Raw genomic sequence first — 25,241 nt, 5'->3', positions numbered from 1 at the left:
ACGTGATTGAAGGATAAACTAACAAAAAAACACAATTTTGCAATTATAATATGGGTAGTACGCTGCGATAGCCTTGTGGTTAGGACGTCCACCATCTAATCGGAGGTCGGGGTTTGATCCCGGCCACGCACCTCTAACTTTTCGGAGTTAGGTATGTGCGTTTTAAGTAATTAAATATTGCTTGAACGGTGAAGGAAAACATCGTAAGGAAACCTGCACGCCTGAGAATTAATAGCCTCCAAAATATTCTCAAAAGTGTGTGAAGTCTATCAATCCACACATGGCCAGCGTGGTAGACTGGTCAAACCCTTCTCACTCTGAGAGGAGACCCGTGCTCTGCAGTGAACCGGCGATGGGTTGATCATGATGATGATGAATATGGGTTGTGATATCACTCATGATAGTCTAAACGGAAAAAGGTATGCAAATACTTACAAGTGAGCAACACCAGAGCGGCTCTGTAGCACAACTCCTTCATGACGGGCGACTTCTTCGCGTACTTCTTCCGTAGCGCCGGCCACGTGATTGAGATGGGCACGTAGAACTGAAGCGGATATGTCAGCAGGATCGCCAGCGTTATGAGGATCTGCACCGTCATACTGACCCTGAAACAAACAGTACATCATCATCATTAGCGACCGATAGTCGTCTATTGCTGGACATAGGTCTCTTGTAGGGACATCCACACGCCACGGTCTTGCGCCGCCTGAATCCAGCGGCTCCCTGCGACTCGCCTGATGTCATCCGTCCACCTAGTGGGGGGTCTTCCAAGGCTGCGCTTTTCGGTGCATCGTAATAGCTATCTGCATGCCCAGCCCAATCCGTCAAGTAGTTTTGGCTGTGCGTCGATAGATCAGTCAGTCAGTCACCTTTTCCTTTTATATTTGGATTCCTAAGATTATATAAAAAATATATATACTTTGACGAAACATTTTATATAACACATCTGTACCTGCTCATAAAATGAGTAGCAACAAATAAAGTCTTACACATTGCCAGGCTTGAGGTTAAGAGTAAGGCTGCCAGCGACATTCTCTCCCCACTTCAGGTAGCCGAGGAAGCCCACCGTGATGAATATACTGCCGACAACCACCATTCCCACATTCAACACTCCTAGCGGCCTCTGGAAATGCTCCGGTTTTCTCATCTCATTCTTCAAAGGCAAAACCTGTGAACGACAAAAAGATCTTAGTAGGTAGGTATCTTCTAAAAATCTGACAAAATTACAGCACATTTTAAAATATTTTTTATTATCGAATACCAATTATCACTGAACTAAAATCTCGCATGATGACAACTGAAATACGATAGCCGTAAAACGGATAAGGATAAAATCTATTCTTCTATTAGGACTCTAATTTAAACTACTGAACCGATTTTGAAAATTCTTTCACTGGAAGTGATCTACACTATTCTTGAGTAACATAGGCTATATATATATATTTTATTTAGAAAGAAATTAGAGATCCTTATGAAAATTGTAATAAGCTACCCGTGCGAAGCCGGGGTGGGTCGCTAGTATTATATAATAATATTTTATGCTCGCGACTTCGTCCGTGTGAACTAAACAAATTTCAAACCCCTATTTCACTACCTTAGGGGTTGAATTTTTTAAAATCCTTTTTTAACTGATGCCTACGTCATAATAGCTATCTGCATGCCAAATTTCAGCCTGATCCGTCCAGTAGTTTGAACTGTGCGTTGATAGATCAGTCAATAAGTTAGTCCGCTTTTCCTTTTATACTGTTTTATATACATAGATTTAGGAAATTGTTATCGTTATTTCGCTTACCAAACCAATGCCCTCAAAGGCGTAAACAGCAGTTCCAAAGTAGAGCGGCAGCTGGGACCAGGAGGCCAGGTACACCCTCGTCTCTACTGGCGGCAAGTCCTGCGTCGCCTCGTACAGCACCGCGCCCACACCCAACGCCATCAGCACGTTAGCCAGCGTGGAGAATGGAGTCAAGTACTTTAGGTTTCGTATCAAGCATATAGGGAGAAGTGGGATGAATACGAACACCATGTGAACGGACAGGTCTATGTGGATATCGTATTGATCACATATCTGTAACAAAATAAAATATCCTTCATAATTAACTTTCAAAATTCAAGTAATTTATTCAAAATCCATCAAATACTAATATTATAAATACTCTAGTGTCTGTCTGTCAGTCTGCTAACTTTTCACGACCCAACAGTTTAACCGATTTTGATGAAATTTGGCACAGAGTTAGCTTACATGCCGGAGAAGGGTTAGGTCATATTCCACCAGAAAGGCCAAGAGCAGATTGGCAGACTTCACACACCTTTGAGAATATTATGGACAACCCTCAGGCATGCAGGTTTCCTCGCGCTATGCTTGAAGCGTATGATGTTTTCGTATACGTAATTGCTTATAGCGTCCATAACCTCAAAGACTTAAAAGTGCGTGCCCTTCCACTTCTCTCTCCCGCCTTCCTCCGACTAGGAGGCGAATGTTTGAACCCTAAACTATTGCCGCTTTTAAAAATATTTACAAGCACCATGGTAACGCTCACCGTCTTGACGTTGTTGGCGATGAAGACGATGTAGACGCAGCAGAAGCCGATCTGCGTGACGCAGAGGAAGGTTGTGACGAGCCCTTTCATGGCGGGTGCCAGGCGCCGCAGCCGCGCCGGCCCGTGCTCGAACACCAGCGCCACCGTGTCCGCGAACCCCGGCGGCCTGTCCCGCTTCGTCTTCCTGTACATCTCCTCGGAGCAGTCCAGCTGTAGAAAGGCAACATCAAACTGCTTAAGCTACGGCCACACTTGCGCATCATGAACGTGGGATGTGGTAGCGTTCACGACGCGAATCTATACCTACGCGATTACAATGCGAATCGCTCACTCGATTAATTTTTGGACAAAATACGACTATGGCTTGTGAATGGAATGTTGATTTAATGCCAAGCGAACGGAGGACATTATGGCGAATACCCGAAGAACGCACGGGTCGCTCGTCGCTGAGATCAGTGGAACAGCCTAGGCGGTTTTTGCTGACGCAAAGCTTCTGCTATGGACACTACAACGGAAGAGCAAGGTGGCGGAGCGTGCTTCGTGACCGCACCGGAGCAAACCGGTGAAAATCTATTTCAAACATCTCGTTCCAAAGACTGATCTCAATAACTCCTTGGGCTTGTTATAAAGCTCTGTATCTCTGTGTTACTAATTCCTAGGTAGATTATTACGTTATTGTATCTTTTCGGGGTACTCAAGTGACTGTAATATTTAATTTAAGGTAAATGATATTTAACTCTATTTGTTAGTGCATTGTTGCTGATCAGTAGATCACCTAGACACATGCGTCCCACTCTGCAGACGTGGTCAAATTGCGTTGTATTCGCGTAGGTGTGCATGGCGCCATTTGATGTCGTGGGAGGCGACTGCCATGTTGCTGACGCTCCTGCTTCATAATCGCTTTGGATGCGCAGGTTTGGATGATGCTTTTTTTGCGTGTGGCAATTTTACACAGGATTTGAATCCTTTTAAGTAATTTTGGCAAAGTGTGAAAATTATTAGAAAAGATTTTCTTTTGTTATGCTAACGTAGGTATATATAAGACAAGCTGATCCACTCGGCTTCGCTTGGGTGAAATTTAATACACCTACATAGATATAGCTTGCACTCCGAGACGGATATAGGCTATTTTATTTATCCCGGAAAATAAAAGAGTTTTCACAGATTTTTTTTTTTTTTTTCCACACAAAAAGAAAAAACGCTTACAATATTGGTTTCTTCATGCTCGTAAGCGCTTGGCGGCTTGTCTTGTTTTCGGAAACCTAAATCCACGCGGGCATTATCAAAGTGACTAATCGATACTCTACACTATAACTTAAAAAGAGAAAAGATTTGTTGTTTGTTTGTAACCCGTTGAGCTATGTCGGTTACTCTAGTTCTCTTATGGATCTCCTCATTTTTTATTTGATCACGTAGAGAAACTCCAAGCATAGAAGCCACAAAAAATACCTAAACCTAAACTATACAGCATTTAAGAGTTTAGACTATAATATAAGTTACCAGTAAATGTTGCGAATGTACGCAGATGATGCCGAGGATGGCGGTCATGATGGGCGAGAAGATGATGCCGCCATTCTTGAAGGCGTCTCCCATCGCCAGCAGCCCGGAGCCGATGTTTCCACGGAACAAGTGCAGCAGTGTGTCCAAATATCTGATAAATAGAGCAATTTTTTTTATAAAAAGAGTGCTGATGCTGATGATCCAATTGCAACAACTCTAGATTCCAATAGACTGTTCAATTCGCTTTTACAGAAATAGAGCAAGAGTGCATCTATAGGGGTACTATTTTCAACCGCGTGGAGTACATAAACTTCGAACCTCTATTTTACCCCTTTAGGGGTTGAATTTTTAAACGACTTCAAAAAAAGGAGGAGGTTCTCAATTCGTCGGAATCTTTTTTTTTTTTTTTTTTTTTTTTTTTTTTTTTTGTTCCCCGATTACTCAAAAACGCCTGGACCGATTTTGAATATTCTTTTTTTTGAAAATCCTTTCTTATCGAATGTATACGTCATAATAGCTAGCTGCATGCCAAATTTCAGCCCGATCCGTTCAGTAGTTTGAGCTGTGCGTTGACAGACCAGTCAGTCAGTCACCTTTTCATTTTATATATTTAGATTCACATACAGTGTGTTTACACTGTATATTATAGCGAATGTCTATTATAGCGAAATTGGTGGGTCCGGGTAATTTATTGCGTTATAAAGAGTTTTCGTTAAATAGAGTGTAAAAGCCTAATAATGTAAAAACGAACCTGAGCAATTCGAGTTTTGGAGTTCACATATATAATATGTACCTACAGCTTACACTATATTTTCAATTCCCATTATACAATGAACCAAAGCTTAATTTGCTATAATCCGCTGAAACAGGTCGAATCTATATAGTGCAACATGTAGCATGCGAAATGCACCGCCCGCCCTCCCACTGCTAAACATGCAGGAAGAAGCAGCCACCTAACAGAGTCGCTAATCGTTAAGTTAAAACGAGACAGATTTATGTGAGAGATATAGCTATGTCTCGTTTTAACTCGGCGTTTAAACTTAAGTAACTACTAAGCGACGCTGAGTAGGTACGGCTGTGAGACAATCACATTTATAATATTACTAGATGATGCCCGTAACTTTGTTCGCGTGGATATACTTAGATTTCAAAACTCCCGTGGGAACTGTTCCGGGATAAGAAGTAGCCTATGTGGATTTCCGGAACGCAAGCTACCTTTATATCCATATATCATATAAAACGATTAATGAATGGGCCTTTCAGAATCCCGTGGGAACTCTATGATTTTCCGGGATAAGAATCCCTTTATCTGTCTCCGGGATGTAAGCTGACTCTGTACATAATTTCGGTATAATTGTTGGGTCGTGAAAACCCATATAGAAACAGACACACCTTCGCACTTTTATAATATAAAGTATGGATTATTGATTTCTATTACGATATTTATGGTACCTACACAATAAGTCACGCAAATTGCTAATGAGCGTGGCCGCCATGTTAGTGACGTCAGCACTAGACTGAAGTTTTGAGCTGATGGTATATTTTTGTCTGCTGACGTCAAAATGAAGTCATGAGACATGGTTCCAGCGCAATAGCAATTTGCGGGACTACTAGCCGGCATGCCTTGCAATGCAACTCACGTGGCACTTATGTACTTATTGTACATTGATGACACCTTCCAATCCATTTATTCACTTAACCCTAACATTCAGACGTGCCGGTGCACGCAATACATCTTCTAGGCGAGCGCGTTCTAATCTAGACCTCCTCAAGCAAACGCAAGCGTGAAAATAATAATTAAGTTAGAAGTAGGTATAATGCGTACAAAATTTAGAGCCTCGATAGCTCAACGGTTATAGGAGCGGACTGAAAACCGAAAGGTCGCCGGTTCAAATCCCACCCGTTGCACTATTGTCGTACCTACTCCTAGCACAAGCTTTACGCTTAATTGGAGGGGAAAGGGGAATGTTAGTCAGCAATTTGGCTAATAATCTTTTTAAAAATCTTACGATTATAGTCCTTATTTTGGACGTGAACCGTACTTTTGACATAGCAGTTGACCCGTAGAGTTAAAATGACGAATGAGAACTCATTTTGTACGGACTATACATAAGATGTTAAATTAATATTGTCAGTATAATAATTATTATTATTAGTGTTATTGTTACTATTGTGTAGGTTAAGTAAATCAGCGCTGTATACTCTTGTGTATACACCATAATGCTGAGCTGGAACCTTTTTATAGTTGTGCCACACATGACAAAGTTTATTCCAGCGCTTCTTCTGCTTGAGGTTACTGTATGTATATAGTGGAGGTATGTGACTGTGCCCTCCAGCACGATGGACCGACGATATAAACAGGCTGGCGGGAAGGCTGAGGATCGGGTGTGGTGGCGCTCTTTAGGGAAGGTATGTCCAACAGTGGAAGTCCACAGGCTGATGATGATGATGATGATGATGATGATGTGACTGTAATGCTCAAGTGGAAGAAGTGAAGTAGAAGATATAACCAACTCTTAGTTATAAGATGTGGGATGTTGAATGTTTATTTTTTAAATTGTTTAAAAAATAAACATTCAAAAGCTATTGGTTGTAAAGTTGATCCCAGGGGGGGGGCGGCACTCACGAGGTGGGATGTGTGACGTGGTGGTGGTGGTTGTCGATGTTGTCCCCCTCCAACTGACTCGACTTGGTCTCCATACTCAGGATCTGTTGACACGACGGAAAGCTCCTGCTGAACAATATTAATAATTAATTATTCAAATATAGCAATAGAAATAAAATATAATATAATATTTGTAGGCATGCCGCCATGTAATTGTAAACACTTTGCTCATTGAACATCACGTCATCGTCCCCACCGTCGTTGTGAGACTATAAAATCGGACACGCCGTTTGTAGTAATTCATTATTCGTGTGGCTCTTGCCGAGGGCACTACTCAGTAGACACTATGTATGTCGTACTGTAGGTAATTATAATTGTTGTTGTAACCTAATGTGGTTTCAGATGTTGAGGTTATAGTACTAGGTTGTGGTGTGCTAGGTTAGATGGTTGGTCTGGGACCGGTATGGGGATGGAGGAGCCGGGGTAGGTAGGGCCCTAGTTAGTGTAGTCAATACTCATAGTAGACGTTGGTGTCATGACTGATAGTTAGTGAGGGTTGCTATAGTTATCGTCGAGGGTAGTTTGGGTTGACTCTCGTAGTGTGCGAGAATATTGTCAGTGTGCCCACGAAGGGTCGGTTAATCTAAAAATCCTGACGTATCCGGTTAACCATTACCTAAGGTTACTTTTAGTGATTTAGTCTTCAATCTCAATCATAATTACATCCTTCTGGTGGTGAAGAGCCTACAAATTAATTGTTCTTTATCTGTATTATAAATATTTTTCTGTGTTCCTTATATAATTTATGTCAGCACTCAGCAACTTAAAGGCAATAAAATTTATGATTTGATTTGATTTAGAACTAGAAAGGTTTTTTATTCAATTAACTCTTCATGTACTTTTGAATCGTTAATAAAATCTACTACTGGGCCGCAATGCTTCCAATTGAGAAGAGCCAGCAAGAAACTCAGCGGTTGCTCTTTCAATTCAATAACTTTATTTCACTGTACATGTATGATAAAACGGCTTTACTCACGTAAACGCTAAAATAACTTTATTTCATGTTGGACTTTAGGCACTTAGGCGTCTTGAGGCACTTATGCTACATCAAGATTCTACCACCGATCCGGAAATCGAATTCTCCTAAATAGTGGGGACAATAAACTCAGCATTTACCTACTCTATTCAAAAAGAAAAATATTACAATATAGTAATATAGCTATGACAATATAGTAATATAGACATGGTCGCTAACTTAAAATAAGATAGCTCAGAGTCAGTCAGCGGGCGATGGAGAGAGCTATGCTTGGAGTTTCTCTACGTGATCAAATCAGAAATCAGGAGATCCGTAGGAGAACTAGAGTAACCAACATTGCTCAACAGGTTGCGAAGCTGAAGTGGCAGTGGGCAGGGCACATAGTTCGTAAAACCGATAGACGTTGGGGTCCCATGGTATTGGAATGACGACTTCACACCGGAAGACGCAGTCTTGGAACTTGAAAGACCCCCCACTAGGTGGACGGACGACATCAGACGAGTCGCAGGGAGCCGCGAAAGACTACGTAGGTTCTACAAAATGAGTTCTCACGTGCCATTTTATCTCTGTGTCAACTGACATGTCAAAAGTTCACCTTTAAAATTAGGACTCAAATCGTATTTTTGAGATGACAGTTGACACACAAAGTTAAAACGGCCCGTGAGAATCAATTTTGTACGCATTATATTGGCGCGGGGTTTACGCACCTTTTGACAAATAATCACAAAAAAGTAATTACACTATCCTTTCTACTTGCCTTCACTTATTTGAAGAAGAAAGTATGTCATGCAAGGTCACGGCTAATACCTGACTCAAAAAACTTTTGAATGAGACCTTTTGCATATTTTGTCTTCAGTATTCAGTGTAAGCTGTGATAGCCAAGTTGCTAGGACGTTCGCATCCTGATAGGAGGTCGGGGGTTCGATCCCGGGCATGCAATTCTAACTTTTCGGAGTTTTGTGCAGTTTAAGTAAGTAATTAAACATCACTTGAAGGAAAACATCGTGAGAAAACCTACTCGTACATGCCCGAGAGTTGTTCATAATGTTGATCTTAATCATATTAAGCAACAGTTTGGGAAAATTGGTTTAGAACTTAATTTTTCGAAATGCGAATTGTTTTTTACAGAAAAACTGTCGCAAGAAAGAATTCTATTGGCCTCTGAATTATTCAATGAAATTTCACCTAATATTAAAATACTTGATAAACGTTCACTTTGCCTTCTCGGTGCTCCTCTTTATAATGAATCCATACAACCACTCTTGGATCAAAAAGTCAGAACATTTTCGGCTAATACCGACAAATTGGGCACTCTAAATTCTCACATTGCATTTTCGATCCTAAAATATTGCCTTTTTGTACCTAAATTAATTTACATTCTCCGCGCGAGCCCAATTTGGAAATTTCATGGACTACTCGATAACATGGATGCCACCCTTAAAAGTACACTAGAACAAATTCTAAATTTAACTTTTGATGAGCACTCCTGGAACCAAGCAACTTTACCGGTCAAGTACGGTGGCATCGGCGTGAGGAAAATTTCCAGTGTAGCTCTTCCGGCTTTTCTGTCCTCTGTGCATAGTATAAAAGAGCTTAGCTCTCAAATTCTCAAATCCAATTCATCATTGACCTATGCCACAGAGGCCCTAGAGAGTTGGAAGGTCAGATGTCCCAATGTCGACATCCCGAAGGAACGTACTACACAAAAACTTTGGGATTTGCCATTGGTTCAACTGACACATACGAATTTGGTTCAAAATCTTACAAGTGACAGAGATCGTGCCAGGCTTCTAGCATTATCCGAAAAGGAATCTGGGTATTGGCTGCATGCCTTGCCATCAAAAAATCTCGGCACACTTTTAGATAACGAAAGTTTTCGTGTGGCTCTAGGTCTCAGATTGGGAACACCACTGTGCCATCAGCACAGATGTCCGTGTGGAAAAGAGGTTGATAAATTTGGAATCCACGGACTCTCTTGCCAAAGGAGCTCCGGTAGGCTGTTTAGGCATGGCTCTCTTAACGATACAATTAAAAGAGCTCTTGCCACCATAAATATTCCTGCGCTCATTGAGCCGGCAGGGATTAGTCGGGATGATGGCAAGAGACCTGATGGATTGACGCTGGTTCCCTGGGAACGGGGACGGGCGCTAATGTGGGACGCAACTTGCGTTGACACATTGGCCCCGTGTCATATCAGGAAGACAGCATCAAGACCGGGAGCCGCAGCAGAAACAGCTGAAAACGGCAAGCGGCGCAAGTATGCCTCTCTTATAGAGAGTTACATTTTTGTGCCGTTTGCCGTGGAGACCCTGGGGCCATGGAGTCTTAGTGCTAAAAATTTTTTACGAGACATTTCACCGCGATTAATAGCCTCAACTGGTGACAGAAGGGCTGGCTCATTTTTTGCGCAGCGGATCAGCCTGGCTGTCCAGCGCGGAAATGCAGCCAGTATTCTTGGCACCATTCCACGCGTTCATGATTTATATAGTAATTAGATAAGGCTAGCTTTAAGTTTTATTGTATTAAAAAAAAATGTTCTCAAAGGTGTGTGAAATCTGTCGATCCGCACTTGGCCAGCGTGGTAGACTATGGCTAAACTACCCTTTTAGCCATAGTCTACTACGCTCACATAGCTCAGAGGTGGGCAGGCGACAAAGTAAGTGCATGGTTCGCTCCGGGCTTGGAAATCACCTGCTCTTTGATTTTTGTGGCTCGTATTTGACGGTCACAATTATTACTGGCAGGTCAAGGCTGCCAACTTTTTTTAGTAATAGATAGAGCGCACAATACTCTATTTTAGAGAACGTTAAACTAGCTCTAGTAAGTAGGTATATATTATAACATGCAGATTGCTGGTATATAATAAAAGAATATTCATTTATTTTGTTCTATTAAGTACAATATCTAAAGTATTAACATTTAATTACTCTTATATACAAACCAAATAAACTTATAATAAATGCGCAAAGCAACAATACTCGTCACGATATCGATACCATTTGGTTATAACAAGTAAAAAGAACTTATATCCTACCTATTAAAATGTATATTTAAAAACAAAAATAAGTTTGTCTTTGCAAATTGTTTTGTCATTGTTCTGTATGCCTCTAGGCTCTATCTCTTGAAGCTATTGTATGAATCATGATCGAGCTTTACATAACAATTTTTGCACAACAAAATCCTTAGTCTCGACACCAAACTATCACGACACTGTTTCAAAATAGGTGATATAACGGCTTTAGATACTGATTCACTTGCTTTTTGAATTTTCTGGGCCGGTTGAAGTAGTTGGCCACCACGTTGCCGAGCCCTGATGCTGCGGCGGAGACTGCATTTGAGAAGGGTCTGTTATGGTACGGTTGATTATAGCCTTGATTGTATCCTTGGTCATAGGCGAAATTAGGTTGGCTGCCGTGACCGCCGAGAACTCCCAGACCTGCATGACCACCATGACCTCCATGACCACCGTGACCTCCGTGACCTCCGTGACCACCATGTCCGCCGTGACCGCCATGACCTTCGTGTCCGTTGCCATGTTGATTTCCCACCGGGATGCCACCACACCCCAAGAAATAATTAGTTATTGGAGCATTAATGTACGTGTAGTCATGGTGGCCAAACTTCTCTCCAAAGGTCCTTCCATAGCAAGGGTTGTTCTGATGCTTCTTCTTCTTCTTTCTGTGTTTTCGACCGAGCTCGTCATAGTCCTCGTCGGCGAGGTCTCTGCTGTCGCCTGCGTCTTCTGATGTCACCAGGAATACAGAGCATTGCAAAAGAAGTAGGATTAATGTAGCTCTCTGAAATAATATCACAGTAATTTATTACTTCATCCGGCAACTTCTACGAGAGACTAGGTACGGCCCATCATGTTTTTGAGTGCTCGTGTGTTGACGGTTCTATCACAGATCTTCAACTTCTATCACAACAACTGTACAAAGTTCAGACTCTATCAAATGAACGATGCGCAAACGCAAAGGTAACTTAAGGTAGGTAAGGTAAAGGTACCTATTATGATTTCTTAAATTATTACTGTCGAATTCGTGTTACTTAAAAAAAAAATAAGTAATTGTATTTCACTTTTAATATGAAGTTGTAAACTTGAGGCAATATCACAATAATTTGTCTAATATCAGTTTATTTTAGTAATTAATCAAAATAGGTATGTTAATCTTAATTATAAAATGCATAAATAAATAAATAATTACCATTTCTTCCCGCGCAATATGATTCAGCTGAGAGGCCCACGGAACGAATTCGACTGATGCAGATGCTAGTTACTTTGTTTTGGGAGATATGCCGATGTCGAAAGTGAAAGGTTCGAACCTACACCACACCACGGTACAATAGTAACGCAACTGTTTACGAAAACGCATCCATGGACGGTAGTATGGGGGATTACCCATTGGGCAACGTCAGGGCTCTCATGAAACTAACCAGCAGCTGCTGATATTGGGCCCTTTTGTGTTCTATACTACTGTTCGAACAGTGCATGTTGCCAGTAATGGCATATGGATCCGAGACAATATTATGGTCGCTAACTATGGGCCTTATCAGAAAGCTCAGAGTCACTCAGTGGGCGATGGAGAGAGCTATGCTTGGAGTTTCTCTACGTGATCAAATCAGAAATGAGGAGATCCGTAGGAGAACTAGAGTAACCGACATTGCTCAACGGGATTTTATTGTGGGAATCTTTTAATAGGAACAGACTACAGAGCAGCGGGCCACAGACAAATTCATTTTATTTTTAATAACTGAATTAATTGGGCTTACATCGACTAACCGCGTGAGTATAGCCGGGAGCATTTATATTTATAAAGTAAATATCTGCCTCATATGTACATACAAAATTAGGGTCTTATGAAAAACCCACTTTGTCCAATAATGATCACTTGGACGGTTCTTTATGTAAATGTGAATTTTTAGGGTTCCGTACCTCAAAAGGAAAACGGAACATTCATAGGATCACTTTGTTGTCTGTCTGTCTGTTAAGAAACCTATACGGTACTTCCCGTTGAACTAGAATCATGAAATTTGGCAAGAAGGTAGTTCTTATAGAAGACATGAGGGGAAAATCTCAAAACTGTGAATTTGTGATTACATCACAAGAAAAAAATTATAATGTGTTCATGAACAAATATTGCTATTTTCAACTTTCAAAGTAAGATTACTATACCAAATGGGGTATCATATGAAAGGACTTTACTTGTACCTACATTCTAAAACAGATTTTTTATTTATTAATAGGTATAATAGTTTTTGCTTAGAATAACAACCCAAAGTTTTTGATTTATCGTGCAAAATGTCGATAAAATACGATTGTACTTAGTACGGAATCCTCAGTGCGCAAGACTGAATCATACTTGGCTGGTTTTTTTGTGATAATTTATGTAAATATTTTTCTGTTTCATGTTATACCTATTCTTATGGGTACGTGTTGAATATAAGTATTATCACAGATTATATTATATGGTATTACTTTGATAATAATGATATTCCGTAAATTATGCCTACTAATTCTTCACTCATTGTGTGTTCCACTGTGTGTTCGTTACTTATTGATTTATTATCATAAGTATAATCATAGTAGGTACAGTAATGACAATAATCGTAAACCATACATTGTATGGTTGCCATTACCTATGTGCAACGGCTTTTATGTAGTACTAGGAACTAGACAGTCATGAAGTCTAGTCAGCCTAGAAACATATGAGTTTGAGATAATCTACCTCTACAAACAGGTTCCTGGTTCTTATCGTAATAAGTGAAAAATGCCTTTTGTAATATTACTAGCTTATGCTCGCGACTTCATCCGCGTGGACTACACAAATTTCAGAACCCTATTTCACCCCATAGGGGTTGAATTTTCAAAAATCCTTTCGTAGCAGATGTCATAATAGCTATCTGCATGCCGAAATTCAGCCCGATGATCGGGCCCCGATCCATGCAGTAGTTTGAGCTATGCGTTGATAGATCAGTCGGTCCGTCAGTCACCTTTTCCTTTTATATTATACTAGATGATGCCCGCGACTTCGTCTGGATTTAGGTTTTTGAAAATCCCGTAGGAACTCTTTAATTTTCCGAGATAAAAAGTAGCCTATGTCCTTCCTCGGGATACAAACTATCTCTGTACCAAATTTCGTCAAAATTGGTTGAACGGTTGAGCCGTAAAAAGCTAGCAGACAGACAGACACACTTTCGCATTTATAATATTAGTATGGATATTTAGATTATTCTATTGTATTATTTTTAATATTATTCTCTTATTACAAATCCCTCAAGATTTACATCAAATAATGCAAGTGCAATTAAAATGTTTGAAAAATAAAAAAAGTTTAAAGAATTCGCAATTATCGTTGCCATCAATTGCAAAAAGTGAGTTTTAAGGAAAATAGCTTCAATTATTACGTACAAAATCATCATGATAAATACATCGCCGGTCCACTACTGAGCATAGGTTTGTTCTCAGGATTTAGGCCATAGTCCACCACGCTGACCAAGTGTGGATTGGCAGATTTCACACACCTTTTGAGAACATTATGAAGAACTCTCAGCTCTAGCTATCTAGTATCTAGCTCCGAAAAGTTCGAGGCCCGGGATCAAACCCCCGACCTTCCGAATAGGAGGCGGACGTGTTAGCCACTAGGTAAAGACACGTACAAAATACAAGTAGGTTTATCATAATAAGTACGTATCTTGTCCTCAAAGTAAAGGAAGGAAGAGAGCGCTCTTTGGTCACAAGGTCGTTTATTGTACCTTAAGTACGTACATCGTCACAATCTGCTTCCGATGAAAAACGAATAAACAGAAACAACACGCAGCGCGCTATAGAAATAGTTTCAACACCTATGGCAAGTTTGGTACAGCTAGGCTCCACTATAGGGATTCGGTAAATCTATCTATTTGTATAAAAGGAAAAGCTGACTGCCTGATCTATCAACGCACATCTCGAACTACTGGACGGATCGGGCTAGAATTTGGCGCGCAGAGAGCTATTTTTTTATTTATGTTTTGTTTATTTGAAAGTAATCAACAGTGTAAATACATAATTATTAATTAAATTTAAATCTAGGTATAACAGAAGGCCAAAAGAGATTACTTAAAATTATAATTAAAACTATTTTAACAGAATAGATTAAGAATAAATGGCGTAGATATCCGCTAAGAAAGGATTTTTGAAAATTCAATCCCTAAGGGGGTAAAATAGGGGTTTAAATTATGTTAAGTCCACGCGGACGAAGCTGCGAGCATAAGCTAGGGATTCATAAAAGTCCGGGCATTTACGATGATTCGACATATAATATAGCAAAAACTAGCCACACTATTCGGGATAAGTACGGAAATGTATTTTTTTAATTCAGATACAAGCTCTTGACTGTTATCTCACCTGGTGGAAAGTGATGATGCAATCTAAGATGGATGCAGGCTAACCTGGAAGGGGTATGGCAGTTTTCATTAAACCACATACCCTTTGGTTTCTATGCTCGTACTTCAACACTAAATCGCTTGGCTGTACGGCTTAGGCAGGGTTATAACTAGCCACGACCGAAGCCGCCCACCAGTCCAGACTAGAAATTTAGAAGTTAATAAATTCCAAACCCCTGCCGGGAATCGAACCCGGGACCTCCCACAAACAAGACCACAGCGCTTACCAATGCGCCAGGGAGGTCGTCAAAATCCGTATTTTCACGGATTCAAAACGAATTTCAGATTTTGCTTTTGGCGAATTTTTAAATAAGTTTTGCAAATCAGCCAGCGACGTTTTGAGACAGCGAATAGTTCTCCCTGCAATGTATCCCGGAAACCTATGCCGGAAACACAATGAGTTCTCGAGGCTCGAAGGCATTTTGAAAATCTATACTAGGAATAAGTACTTATATTTTTTTTATTACGTTTTCCAGCGCAAGTTCAAATCCTATCGGTTTTGTTGTCTGTCTGTCTGTCTGTCAAGAAACCTACAGGATACTTCCCGTTGACCTAGAATCATGAAATTTGGCAGGTAGTTAGATCTTATAGCTGACATTTGGGGAAAAATCTGAAAACCGTGAATTTAGGGTTAGATCACACACAAAAAATTAAATTGTGGTCATGAACTAATAATTAGTATTTTCAACTTTCGAAATGAGTGACTATAACAAGTGGGGATATGAAAGGTCTTCACCTGTACATTCTAAAACAGATTTTTATTTATTTTTATGCATCATAGTTTCTGAATTATCGTGCAGAATGTCGAAAAAATACGACTGTAGTACGGAACCCTCATTGCGCGAGCCTGACTCGCACTTGGCCTGTTTTTTTATATTTTGAGTTTTCTAAAATGTCCTAATAGCCTAGTGGTTAGTACGTCCACCTTCTTTGAGGGAGGTCAGAGGTTCTATCCCCGATATAATCTGTGGTCGAATCATCTGTTGCGAAAGCAATATTAATCAACCATAATTAATTGATCTAATGAATATAAAGCATGTGATTTAAAACGCTTCATCTTGCTACGTCTATATAGAGCCTACAGTCTACTACAATAGTAATTATGTATTCAGCTCTTATAACTGGCTACTGCACTCACTTGCCATTGAGACTGCTGCCATCAAGCTGCCATTGAAAACCACTTACTGTGAAGCCACTCACCTTTGGTATTGACCATTATTTTATTGCTCCGCGGTCATGGTCAGGTCAAAGGTTCATGGACTAAAGATGAGTTTGTTGTTAGGGCGCGTTTGGAACCCATGTAGATTCTATTTTAAGATTATGTAGTTAACGATGCGGTGATAGTGTAGTTCCCGATTTCGCTAGGAATTTCACAGAACCTAGTGCGGGATAGCGCGTGTGACGTGCGGGTGTGTGGTGCGTCACCCCGCCTTACACCCCGATTGCCATCTCGACCTGTCGCGCACTATACTTTTGACGAAACAATTGCCACATAAAGTTAAAATGGCGCGTGAGGCGTCAGTTTTTACGGACTATACAAAGAGTTGTAAAGAGTATGTAGGTCCTACCTGTCATTGTCGATGGTGACGGTGCTACCGCTGATGTGGCTAATACCAATCTTCTCCTTGGTCTTCATTTTTCTGGAAAAAAAGATATAATAAAATATTTATTGAGTACTATAGGAACCCGTAGACATAATGCGTAAAAAAGACTTCTCTTACGCCATTTCAACTTTATGTTTGAAATTTCATGTCAAAAGTACGATTTTTGTCCTTATTTTAAAGTTGAACCGTAGTTTTGAGATGACAGTTGACCCATAGAGTTAAAATGGCGTAAGAGAAGTCTTTTTGTACGGGCTATTACACAATTTAAAGTTGTTACAGGTTGATACTCTACCTGGTAGAGTATCTACCTGATTAGAGTAAAATTTTACTCTAATCTAAATATATAAAAGGAAAAGGTGACTGAGTGATCTATCAACGCACAGCTCAAACTACAGGACGGATCGGGCTGAAATTTGGCATGCAGGTAGTTATTTATGACGTAGGCATCCGCTAAGAAAGGATTTTTAAAAATTCAACCCGTAAGGGGGTGAAATAGGGGTTTGAAACTTGTGTAGTACACGAGCATAAGCTAGTACACAATAGTTTGTTAGATCATACCTAAAAGATAAAGTAAATTTAGAGTTTCTGCGAAAATCAAAACAAATATTTACAGCATAGCGACTAGCGAGTAGACCACGATTGGAAAAAACCAGTAAGTATTGTTTAAAGAACATAAAATCATGCTTAAAACAAAATAAGTTTATGAAAATGTTATTTTGAAACGCTATTTTGAGGTATCATACCTATTTTTCAGTATACTCTACAAGATCTGGCCCCAGGCTCATAATACATTCTCGAAACCTAACCTTTAGAATTTAGTCAGCAAAAAGCCTTCTCCTTCCATCTTCACCGGTAGGCGCCCCTTACGCAGTATGTAATTGGCATTAGGTATACAGAAGCTGTGGTAGCCTAGTGGTTAGGACGTCCGCCGTCCAATCGGAGGTCGGGGTTCGATCCCGGGCACGCACCTCTAACTTTTCGGAGTTATGTGCGTTTTTAAGTAATTAAAATATCACTTGCTTTAACAGTGAAGGAAAACATCGTGAGGAAACCTGCATGCCTGAGAGTTCTCCATAATGTTCTCAAAGGTGTGTGAAGTCTGCCAATCAGCGTGGTAAACTATGGCCAAAAACCCTTCGCACTCTGAGAGGAGACCTGTGCTCTGTAGTGAGCCGGTGATGGGTTGATCATGATGATGATGATACAGACTGCGAGAGAGATATTATATCGCATTGATCGTGCTTGGTCTACTGACGTGTTTATTATTAGAGTAAACATTACGAATCCGGCAAACAATAAATCTGGAAACACGTTTCACGTGTCATAGTCATGTGTAAAAATATTATTTTTAACTAGATACGAAAAATTATGATGTTACTATCTTCTACCTAACTACAACCACACCAACGCGAAGCTGTTTTATTATTATTAATTTCTTTTATGCATTGACTTATATGAAAATCACTGAATTGATTCACTATGTGGTGATGCCCACGACTTTATGGCCACGACCTGCGTGGATATAGGTTCTTTTGAATCCCGCGGGAAATCTTTTCCAAGATAAAAAACCGGCCAAGTGCAAGTCAGGCTCGTGCAACGATGGTTCCGTACTACAGTCGTATTTTTTCGACTTTTTGCACGATGAATTAAAAACTATTATGCATAAAAATAAATAAAAATCTGTTTTAGAATGCACAGGTTAGAATGCACACCTTTCATATGATACCACTTGATATAGTTATCTTACTCTGAAAATTTAAAATCCTTATTACTTATTAGTTTATGACCACAATTTAATTTATTTTGCGTGATGTAATCACAAATTCACGGTTTTCAGATTTTTCCCCGAATGTCTGCTATAAGACCTACCTACCTGCCTAATTTCATGATTCTAGGTCAATGGGAAGTACCCTGTAGGTTTCTTGACAGACAGACAGAAAGACAGACAGACAGACAGACAGACAGACAGACAGTCAGACAGACAGACAGACAGACAACAAAGTGATTCTATAAGGGTTCCGTTTTTCCTTTGATGTACGGAACCCTAAAAGTTGCCTATGTTGGGTTATAAGCTATCTCCATTCCAAATTTCAGCCAGATCGATTCAAACTTCAGTCGTTGTGGCGTGAAGGAAAAACAAACTTACAAAACATCCATTCAGACTTCAGAGAGAGAACTTCATATTATTATGTTCTAAGTATATAATTTTTCATACTCAAACTAGATAGCGCCACTGGTACTGTACATCGAGTCATGATATTGTCTAGCTTTAAGGTATAGAATGTCTATTCATGTGATTTTGTGGTATAGTAGTAATTTGTAGGCACAGTGATGCCCTTCCATTGCACTGAGGTTGGGTCATCACACTCAACTGGAGATACGCACCAATTTTTGGAAGAAGGGACCGCCGGCTTACGTCCCCTCTAATAAATAAAATAAACCTGATGTCAGGTGAAAAGAATTTAGGTTAGGAGACTGCCAATTGCTCAAAGTTTCAATTTTCATGGATAAAGCTTGAGAATTGATGAACTTCATTAAAACCCCCTTAGGAGTAGAATTTCCATAAATTATAAAACACGTACGTAATCCTTTATTTTCAATCGAATTTTAGAACGCTAAAACACACTGATAAAAATTTCAATTTACCTGCCTTCAGGGGTTGAATTTTCAAGAACGGAGGTCTACGATATATCATATACCTAATAGCTATAGTATGTCTACGTCAGCCCCGAGATGTGGCCTAATTCTGTTCTGAATTAAGTCAATTTTCCGGATTTCCGTGATAACTTTTTCGAAAAGAAAAGCCTATGTCCATCTAAAGGACGTAAGCTACTTCTGTAAAAAAAAACCGGCCAAGTGCGAGTCAGGCTCGCGCAACGAGGGTTCCGTTTTACAGTCGTAATTTTTCGACATTTTGCACGATAATTCAAAACTATAACGCATAAAAATAAATAAAAATCTGTTTTAGAATGTACAGGAATGTACCTTTCATATGATAGCCTACTTGATATAGTTATCAAATTGAAAATACTAATTATTAATTCACGGTTTTCAGAGTTTTTCCCGAATGTCAGCTATAAGATCTACCTACCTACCAAATTTCATGATTCTAGGTCAACGGGAAGTACCCTGTAGGTTTTTTGACAGACAGACAGACAACAAAGTGATCCTATAAGGGTTCCGTTTTGCCTTTTGAGGTACGGAACCCTAAAAATCGTCAAAATCGGTTAACCAGATTATGCGCTTCTGTAATTTCGTTTTCCCGACGAAACGTGTTATTTTGAAAGACGGAAAGAAAACGTATTTATTCATCTTGTGTGTAATATATATTTTGCGGGATAAAAAGTAGCGGTCCGTGCCACGGGTGTAATCTAACGCATTATCCAATTTCATCAAAAACGGATGGACCGTGAAAAGATAGCAGACAGACAGACAAAAAACCGGCCAAGTGCGAATCAGACTCGCGCACTGAGGGTTCCATACTACAATCGTATTTTATCGACATTTTGCACGATAAATCAAAAACTACTTAAGTAGATCTCGTTCAAACCAATTTTCGGTGGACGTTTGCGTGGTAATGTAGGTACATCATAATATATTTTTTTTAGTTATATCATTCTCTTATATTTTTAGAAGTTACAGGGGAGGGGACACACATTTTACCACTTTGGAAGGTGTCTCTCGCGCAAACTATTCAGTTTAGAAACCTCAATATCATTTTTGAAGGCCTATCCATAGACGTGTGGGTTCAATGAAAAAAAATTTTGAGTTTCAGTTCTAAGTATGGGGAACCCCCAAAATTTATTGTTTTTTTTCCTATTTTTGTTTAAATAAATAAATAAATATTTTTCATTCAAGTAACCTTTCAAAATCGCTTTCGAATCGTCGGATGCATCTACCACTGGTTCGGAATGCCATTCCTACCGAGAAGAACCAGCAAGAAACTCGGCGGTTGGTTTAAAAATCTTAAAGCGGTTCACAGTTTACCAAGTTCCAACAGTATAGCTCTTATAGTTTCGGAAAAAGTGGCTGTGACATACCGATGGACAGACAGACGGACGTCTGTCCATCGGTATGTCACAGCCACAGACGGACAGACGGACGTCTGTCTGTCTGTCTAGAACGAATCTATAAGGGTTCCGTTTTTTGACATTTGGCTACGGAACCCTAAAAACAGACACACTTTCGCATTTATAAAATTTATAAATTTATAAAATTTATACAGCTAAGTGACACACCACAGCTGCTAAGCATGATGGAGGCAAGAATTTATTGACAAAAGCAAGAATACTTCAATCGGATAATTATTAAAAAAAAAAAAAAAAGACTAGATATACTAGATAGACTAAATGATGCCCACGTGACTTCGTCCGCGTGGATTTAAGTTACTACTTACTACTATAATACTACTTATAGACTACTTAGTTGCCAATAGGCATAATCGTAGTCGTATTTTTAACTAAGACGTAGAGGTGCAGAATGCCTCGCATCCGATAGTAAAATGGCGAGGGTCGAATCAGAACTTGTAGAAAATTGGAGGAGGTTTAAACCATTATTATGCTTGTTTACTCACCTAAAAGCTGGAAAATCTCAATTAAGTTGAATAGCGTATTATCTGCAGTGTGGCAGACGTTCGCATTAGCTCATTAGACGATGGCACGGCTCTCTGGCCGCAGTAAGTGGTCATTTCCGTCATTAAATCCGCTGCCCGCTCTAATGTTGCGACTGCGCGTAAACTACAATAAAACCCGGCCAAGTGCGAGTTGGACCTCACTCTTTTAGAGTTCTGTACATAATTATGAACATTATATTTTGGATTCACCTATGAAATATTTCTTTTCTGAGTTAAAACATCGTAATAAACCATGTAAGAAACACCCAAAAATGTTCGTTTGTTTTCGTCAGAAGAATAGTGTAAAGTGTTAGGCTGACAAACTATTTTATAAATCGTTGTTTGCAGTATTTGTTGTTTGTTGTTGTACTCTACTCAAAGAGTTCTAATAATGATACCACACATGCTAGGGTGAGAAGAAAAACCGGCCAAGTGCGAGTCAGGCTCGCGCAACGACGGTTCCGTACTACAGTCGTATTTTTTCAACATTATCTTACTTCGAAAATTGAAAATACTAATTATTATTAGTTCATGACCACAACTTAATTTATTTTGTATGATGTGACCACAAATTCACGGTTTTCAGATTTTTCCTTTAATGTCTGCTGTAAGACATACCTAACTGCCAAATATCATGATTCTAGGTCAACGAGAAGTACCCTGTAGGTTTCTTGACAGACCGACAGACAGACAGACAACAATGTGATCCTATAAGGGTTCCGTTTTTCCTTTTGAGGTGCGGAACCCTGAAAAAAAATTTCCAGCTCCTTTTTCGTGTGTGGAGCCCCCCAGAAAAACAATTTAATTTAATTTTTAATTCAATATTTGGTTTTGGGTCAACGTTCTACACCAAATAAGTGCTAAAGTTTCAAGTTTGTAACTCATTTCGTCTGCGAGCTAGAGCCTAGAAAAGTAGAAACCTGTGACTGGTGACAGACGGACATCAGAGTGACATTAATTAAGCTCCGTTTTTACCCTTTAGGTACGGAACCCAAAAAGAACGTCTCCTGCGTGTCATTTCTAAAATTTTGTCTGGTTGAGTTGCGTAAGAAGGTCACAGTATGATAACAATAATTGTGTAAATTATACCTGCCTTCCTAATTCCGTAGGTTGACAACGCACTATATAGAGCAAGATCCCAAGACCGCCAGTAGCTTTTGCGAACGGACAATTTATAGAATAGAATAGAATATGTTTTATTCAAGTAAACTTTTTACAAGTGCTTATGAATAGTCAGGTAGTTTTAATTTACCACATCATATAGATCAAGTTGGAGTGTTACATTATATACGTATGTTAAAAATCACGCTACACTACTCTATCCCAAATATTTTGTTCCTCAGAAAATAAGAAACGTCTGGCGGCACTGGGATCTTGGACCAGCATTTAAGGAGTAAATTTTCGTAACCGAAACCGTTGTTGTAATGCGTAAAAATGAGAGGAGGCAGTGAAATTTGCATCCTTTTCCTATATCGAAACATAATATTTAAGATGATAAAGATGTCTGAAGTCTGCCAATCCGCACTTGGCCACGGTGCAGGACTATGATAAAACCCATTTCAATCTAAAAGAAAACCCGTCTCAGTAGTGAGACAGCGATAGGTTGTTAATGATAATGCGGCATATTATCACTATCCACATCATAAAATATATTAATTATCCGAAAGTGTGTTGGTTTGTCCAACTGAGCAAAGGACCAATTTTTGCATGGATAGTTATAGCTATGTAGTCTTGGAGAGTGACATAGGCAACTTTTTATCACGAAAAAACCGGCCAAGTGCAAGTCAGGCTCGCGCACCGAGGGTTCCGTGCTACAGTCGCATTTTTTCGACATTTTGAACGATAATTCAAAAACTATGCGTAAAAAATTCGTACCGCCTAACAGTCCATTTAATTTTTTTTAAATTTTTCTTTCCGTAAGAACTATCCTAGTACTTAAAAAAATAATTAGCGAAATCGGTTCAGCTGTTTTGGAGATTTGCGGTCAGCATCTTATTTATTTATTTATTTATTCATAGAGATAATAATGTACATTGTTAAATAATAATTATTTATCGATGTACTTGCCTATTATAGTTAAAAAATTACTAAGCGCTTCAATCGCACGGCTATTCTGAAAACACCTGGCATACACGTCATATTTACACACTTGGAAAAGTTAATGTGCCATGAACCAAAATACGCACCTGTTAATTGAGAGAACAACTCCGTGACTCGCATCACACATTGTCGTCAATGTTCTATTGTACCAAAGATAACCTAAACCAAGCTGATTCTTAGTTCCATGTAAGTATTGTAAGTACAGGAGTACGCCACGCGACGGTGCAGTGGCCACAGGAGTCTTTGTGGTAACTTTTTTTAATTTATAGAGTAGCGCTTGGCTTCGATCAGACCAGTTGGCAGGTGACGTTGCATCCTAAGATGGAGCGCGCTTGCTCTTAACTTGAAGGTACCCATATTATTTTTTATAACATGAGGAGAAAACTGATGCTGGGAGGGCGTTCCAAATCCTACCGATATTTAAATTAGAAATGAGGAGACAAATGGCTTCGTGGTGCACCGTGCAAAAGGTGCAATCCTTGGTGATGCCTTGCGGTACGATAGTAGGTGAAGGAGGAACCCGGTCAAAAAGTTCTTGGGCACACTCTCTAAAGTATATCCTGTAGAATACCAACAGACAGGCAACTTTGCGCCGATGTTCCAAACTTTGAAGTTTAGAATTGAATTCGCTTCGTCACCAATGTGTGTTCTAGCGTGACAGTCCACCGAATCCAATGCATCAAGCTGATACTTGGCAGAGCCTTCCCATAAATGGCTGCAGTACTCTATGTACGATCGAACTTTAGCTAGGTACAAGATAAGACGCTGTTTCGGCGTGAAGTACAGCTGTTTGACTTTGTTGAAGATGCCAAGTTTCTTGCCAGCAGTTTTTGATTTGGATTCGATGACTATATACTTAATACTAGCTGATGCCCGCGACTTCATCCGCGTCAAATTAGGTTTTTTAAAAATCCCGTTGGAACTCTTTGGTTTTCTGGTATAAAAAGTAGCCTATGTCACTCTCCAGGTATTTATCTATACCCTTGCAAAAAATCACGTCAATCCGTTGCACCGTTGCGATATGATTGAAGAACAAACTAAAAAACCAACAAACAAACACTTTCGCATTTACTGGATACTGATGATTATGTTATTTGGTCAAGTTCCTAAGTAAAACGTGATTATACGTTAACTACATTCCAACATTCACAAGTGACGAAACATGAAATTGAATTGAATCAATAAAATCATTTACTCAACTTAATTAAATTCCTCGACATTGAAGCAGAAATTGATTTATATCGCCCGCGCCGCAGAGAACTATTAATTATGTACCTATCTACCTGACTGCATATTTCACATTTGTTCTTGAGAATGATTGTTTTTTTTCCTTAGTAGTAGGTTTACCTTTTTCTTTTTTATTCTGATACAAGCTAGCCCTTGACTGCTATTTCACCTGATATAGTGATGATGCAGTCTAAGATGGAAGGCGGAAGCGGGCCAACTCGGAAGGGGTACCTAAATTAAATCCGTACCTTTGATCGGCTTCTACACCGCATCGTACCGTAACGCTAAACTGCTTGATGGCACGGCTTTGCTGGTAGGGTGATAATTAGCCACGGCTGAAACCTCCCACCAGACCAGATCAGAGACAATTTAGAAAATATAACCCAAATTGCCTTTGCCAGGAATCGAACCCGGAACCGGAATTTATAAGACCATAGTGCTTGCCACTACGTCAAAGGTCCTCAAACCTAACTGTTACTATTTCAATAAAATCGGTCAAGTGCGAGTCAGGCCTGGCTCTTTTAGGGCTCTGTACATATTCTTTTGAAAGTGTATTCCACGCGGATGAAGTCACGGGCATAAGCCTTATAATATGAAT

At 39.7% G+C, this 25,241-nt stretch overlaps 2 protein-coding genes across 3 annotated transcripts in view; both read right to left on the bottom strand.

Moving 5' to 3' along the window:
* The window catches only part of LOC117995506 (proton-coupled amino acid transporter-like protein CG1139), a 40,543-nt gene that overhangs the window by 4,503 nt on the left and 10,799 nt on the right, over positions 1 to 25,241 (bottom strand). Inside the window, exons 2-8 of one of the 2 annotated variants that reach the window (XM_034983512.2) lie at positions 16,669 to 16,740; positions 6,664 to 6,771; positions 4,038 to 4,188; positions 2,538 to 2,747; positions 1,793 to 2,065; positions 990 to 1,168; positions 436 to 605 (exon numbers count right to left, since the gene is read on the bottom strand). In XM_034983512.2, the coding sequence (XP_034839403.1) occupies positions 436 to 605; positions 990 to 1,168; positions 1,793 to 2,065; positions 2,538 to 2,747; positions 4,038 to 4,188; positions 6,664 to 6,771; positions 16,669 to 16,736 (1,159 nt within the window). In that variant the 5' untranslated portion in view covers positions 16,737 to 16,740. The remainder of the gene's footprint in view (positions 1 to 435; positions 606 to 989; positions 1,169 to 1,792; positions 2,066 to 2,537; positions 2,748 to 4,037; positions 4,189 to 6,663; positions 6,772 to 16,668; positions 16,741 to 25,241) is intronic. The other variant, XM_034983513.2, reaches the window with a different exon arrangement.
* On the bottom strand, positions 10,665 to 12,233 carry LOC138404564 (interleukin enhancer-binding factor 3-like). The gene is made up of 2 exons (XM_069508945.1): positions 11,884 to 12,233; positions 10,665 to 11,475 (listed from the first exon to the last, which is right to left on the bottom strand). The coding sequence occupies exons 1-2, from the start codon at positions 11,884 to 11,886 to the stop codon at positions 10,894 to 10,896; spliced, it is 585 nt and encodes a 194-aa protein (XP_069365046.1). The 5' UTR covers positions 11,887 to 12,233; the 3' UTR covers positions 10,665 to 10,893.

Source organism: Maniola hyperantus, chromosome Z (assembly GCF_902806685.2).
Source record: "Maniola hyperantus chromosome Z, iAphHyp1.2, whole genome shotgun sequence".
Lineage (NCBI taxonomy): Eukaryota > Metazoa > Arthropoda > Insecta > Lepidoptera > Nymphalidae > Maniola > Maniola hyperantus.
This window is presented reverse-complemented; position numbering and strand designations above follow the sequence as displayed.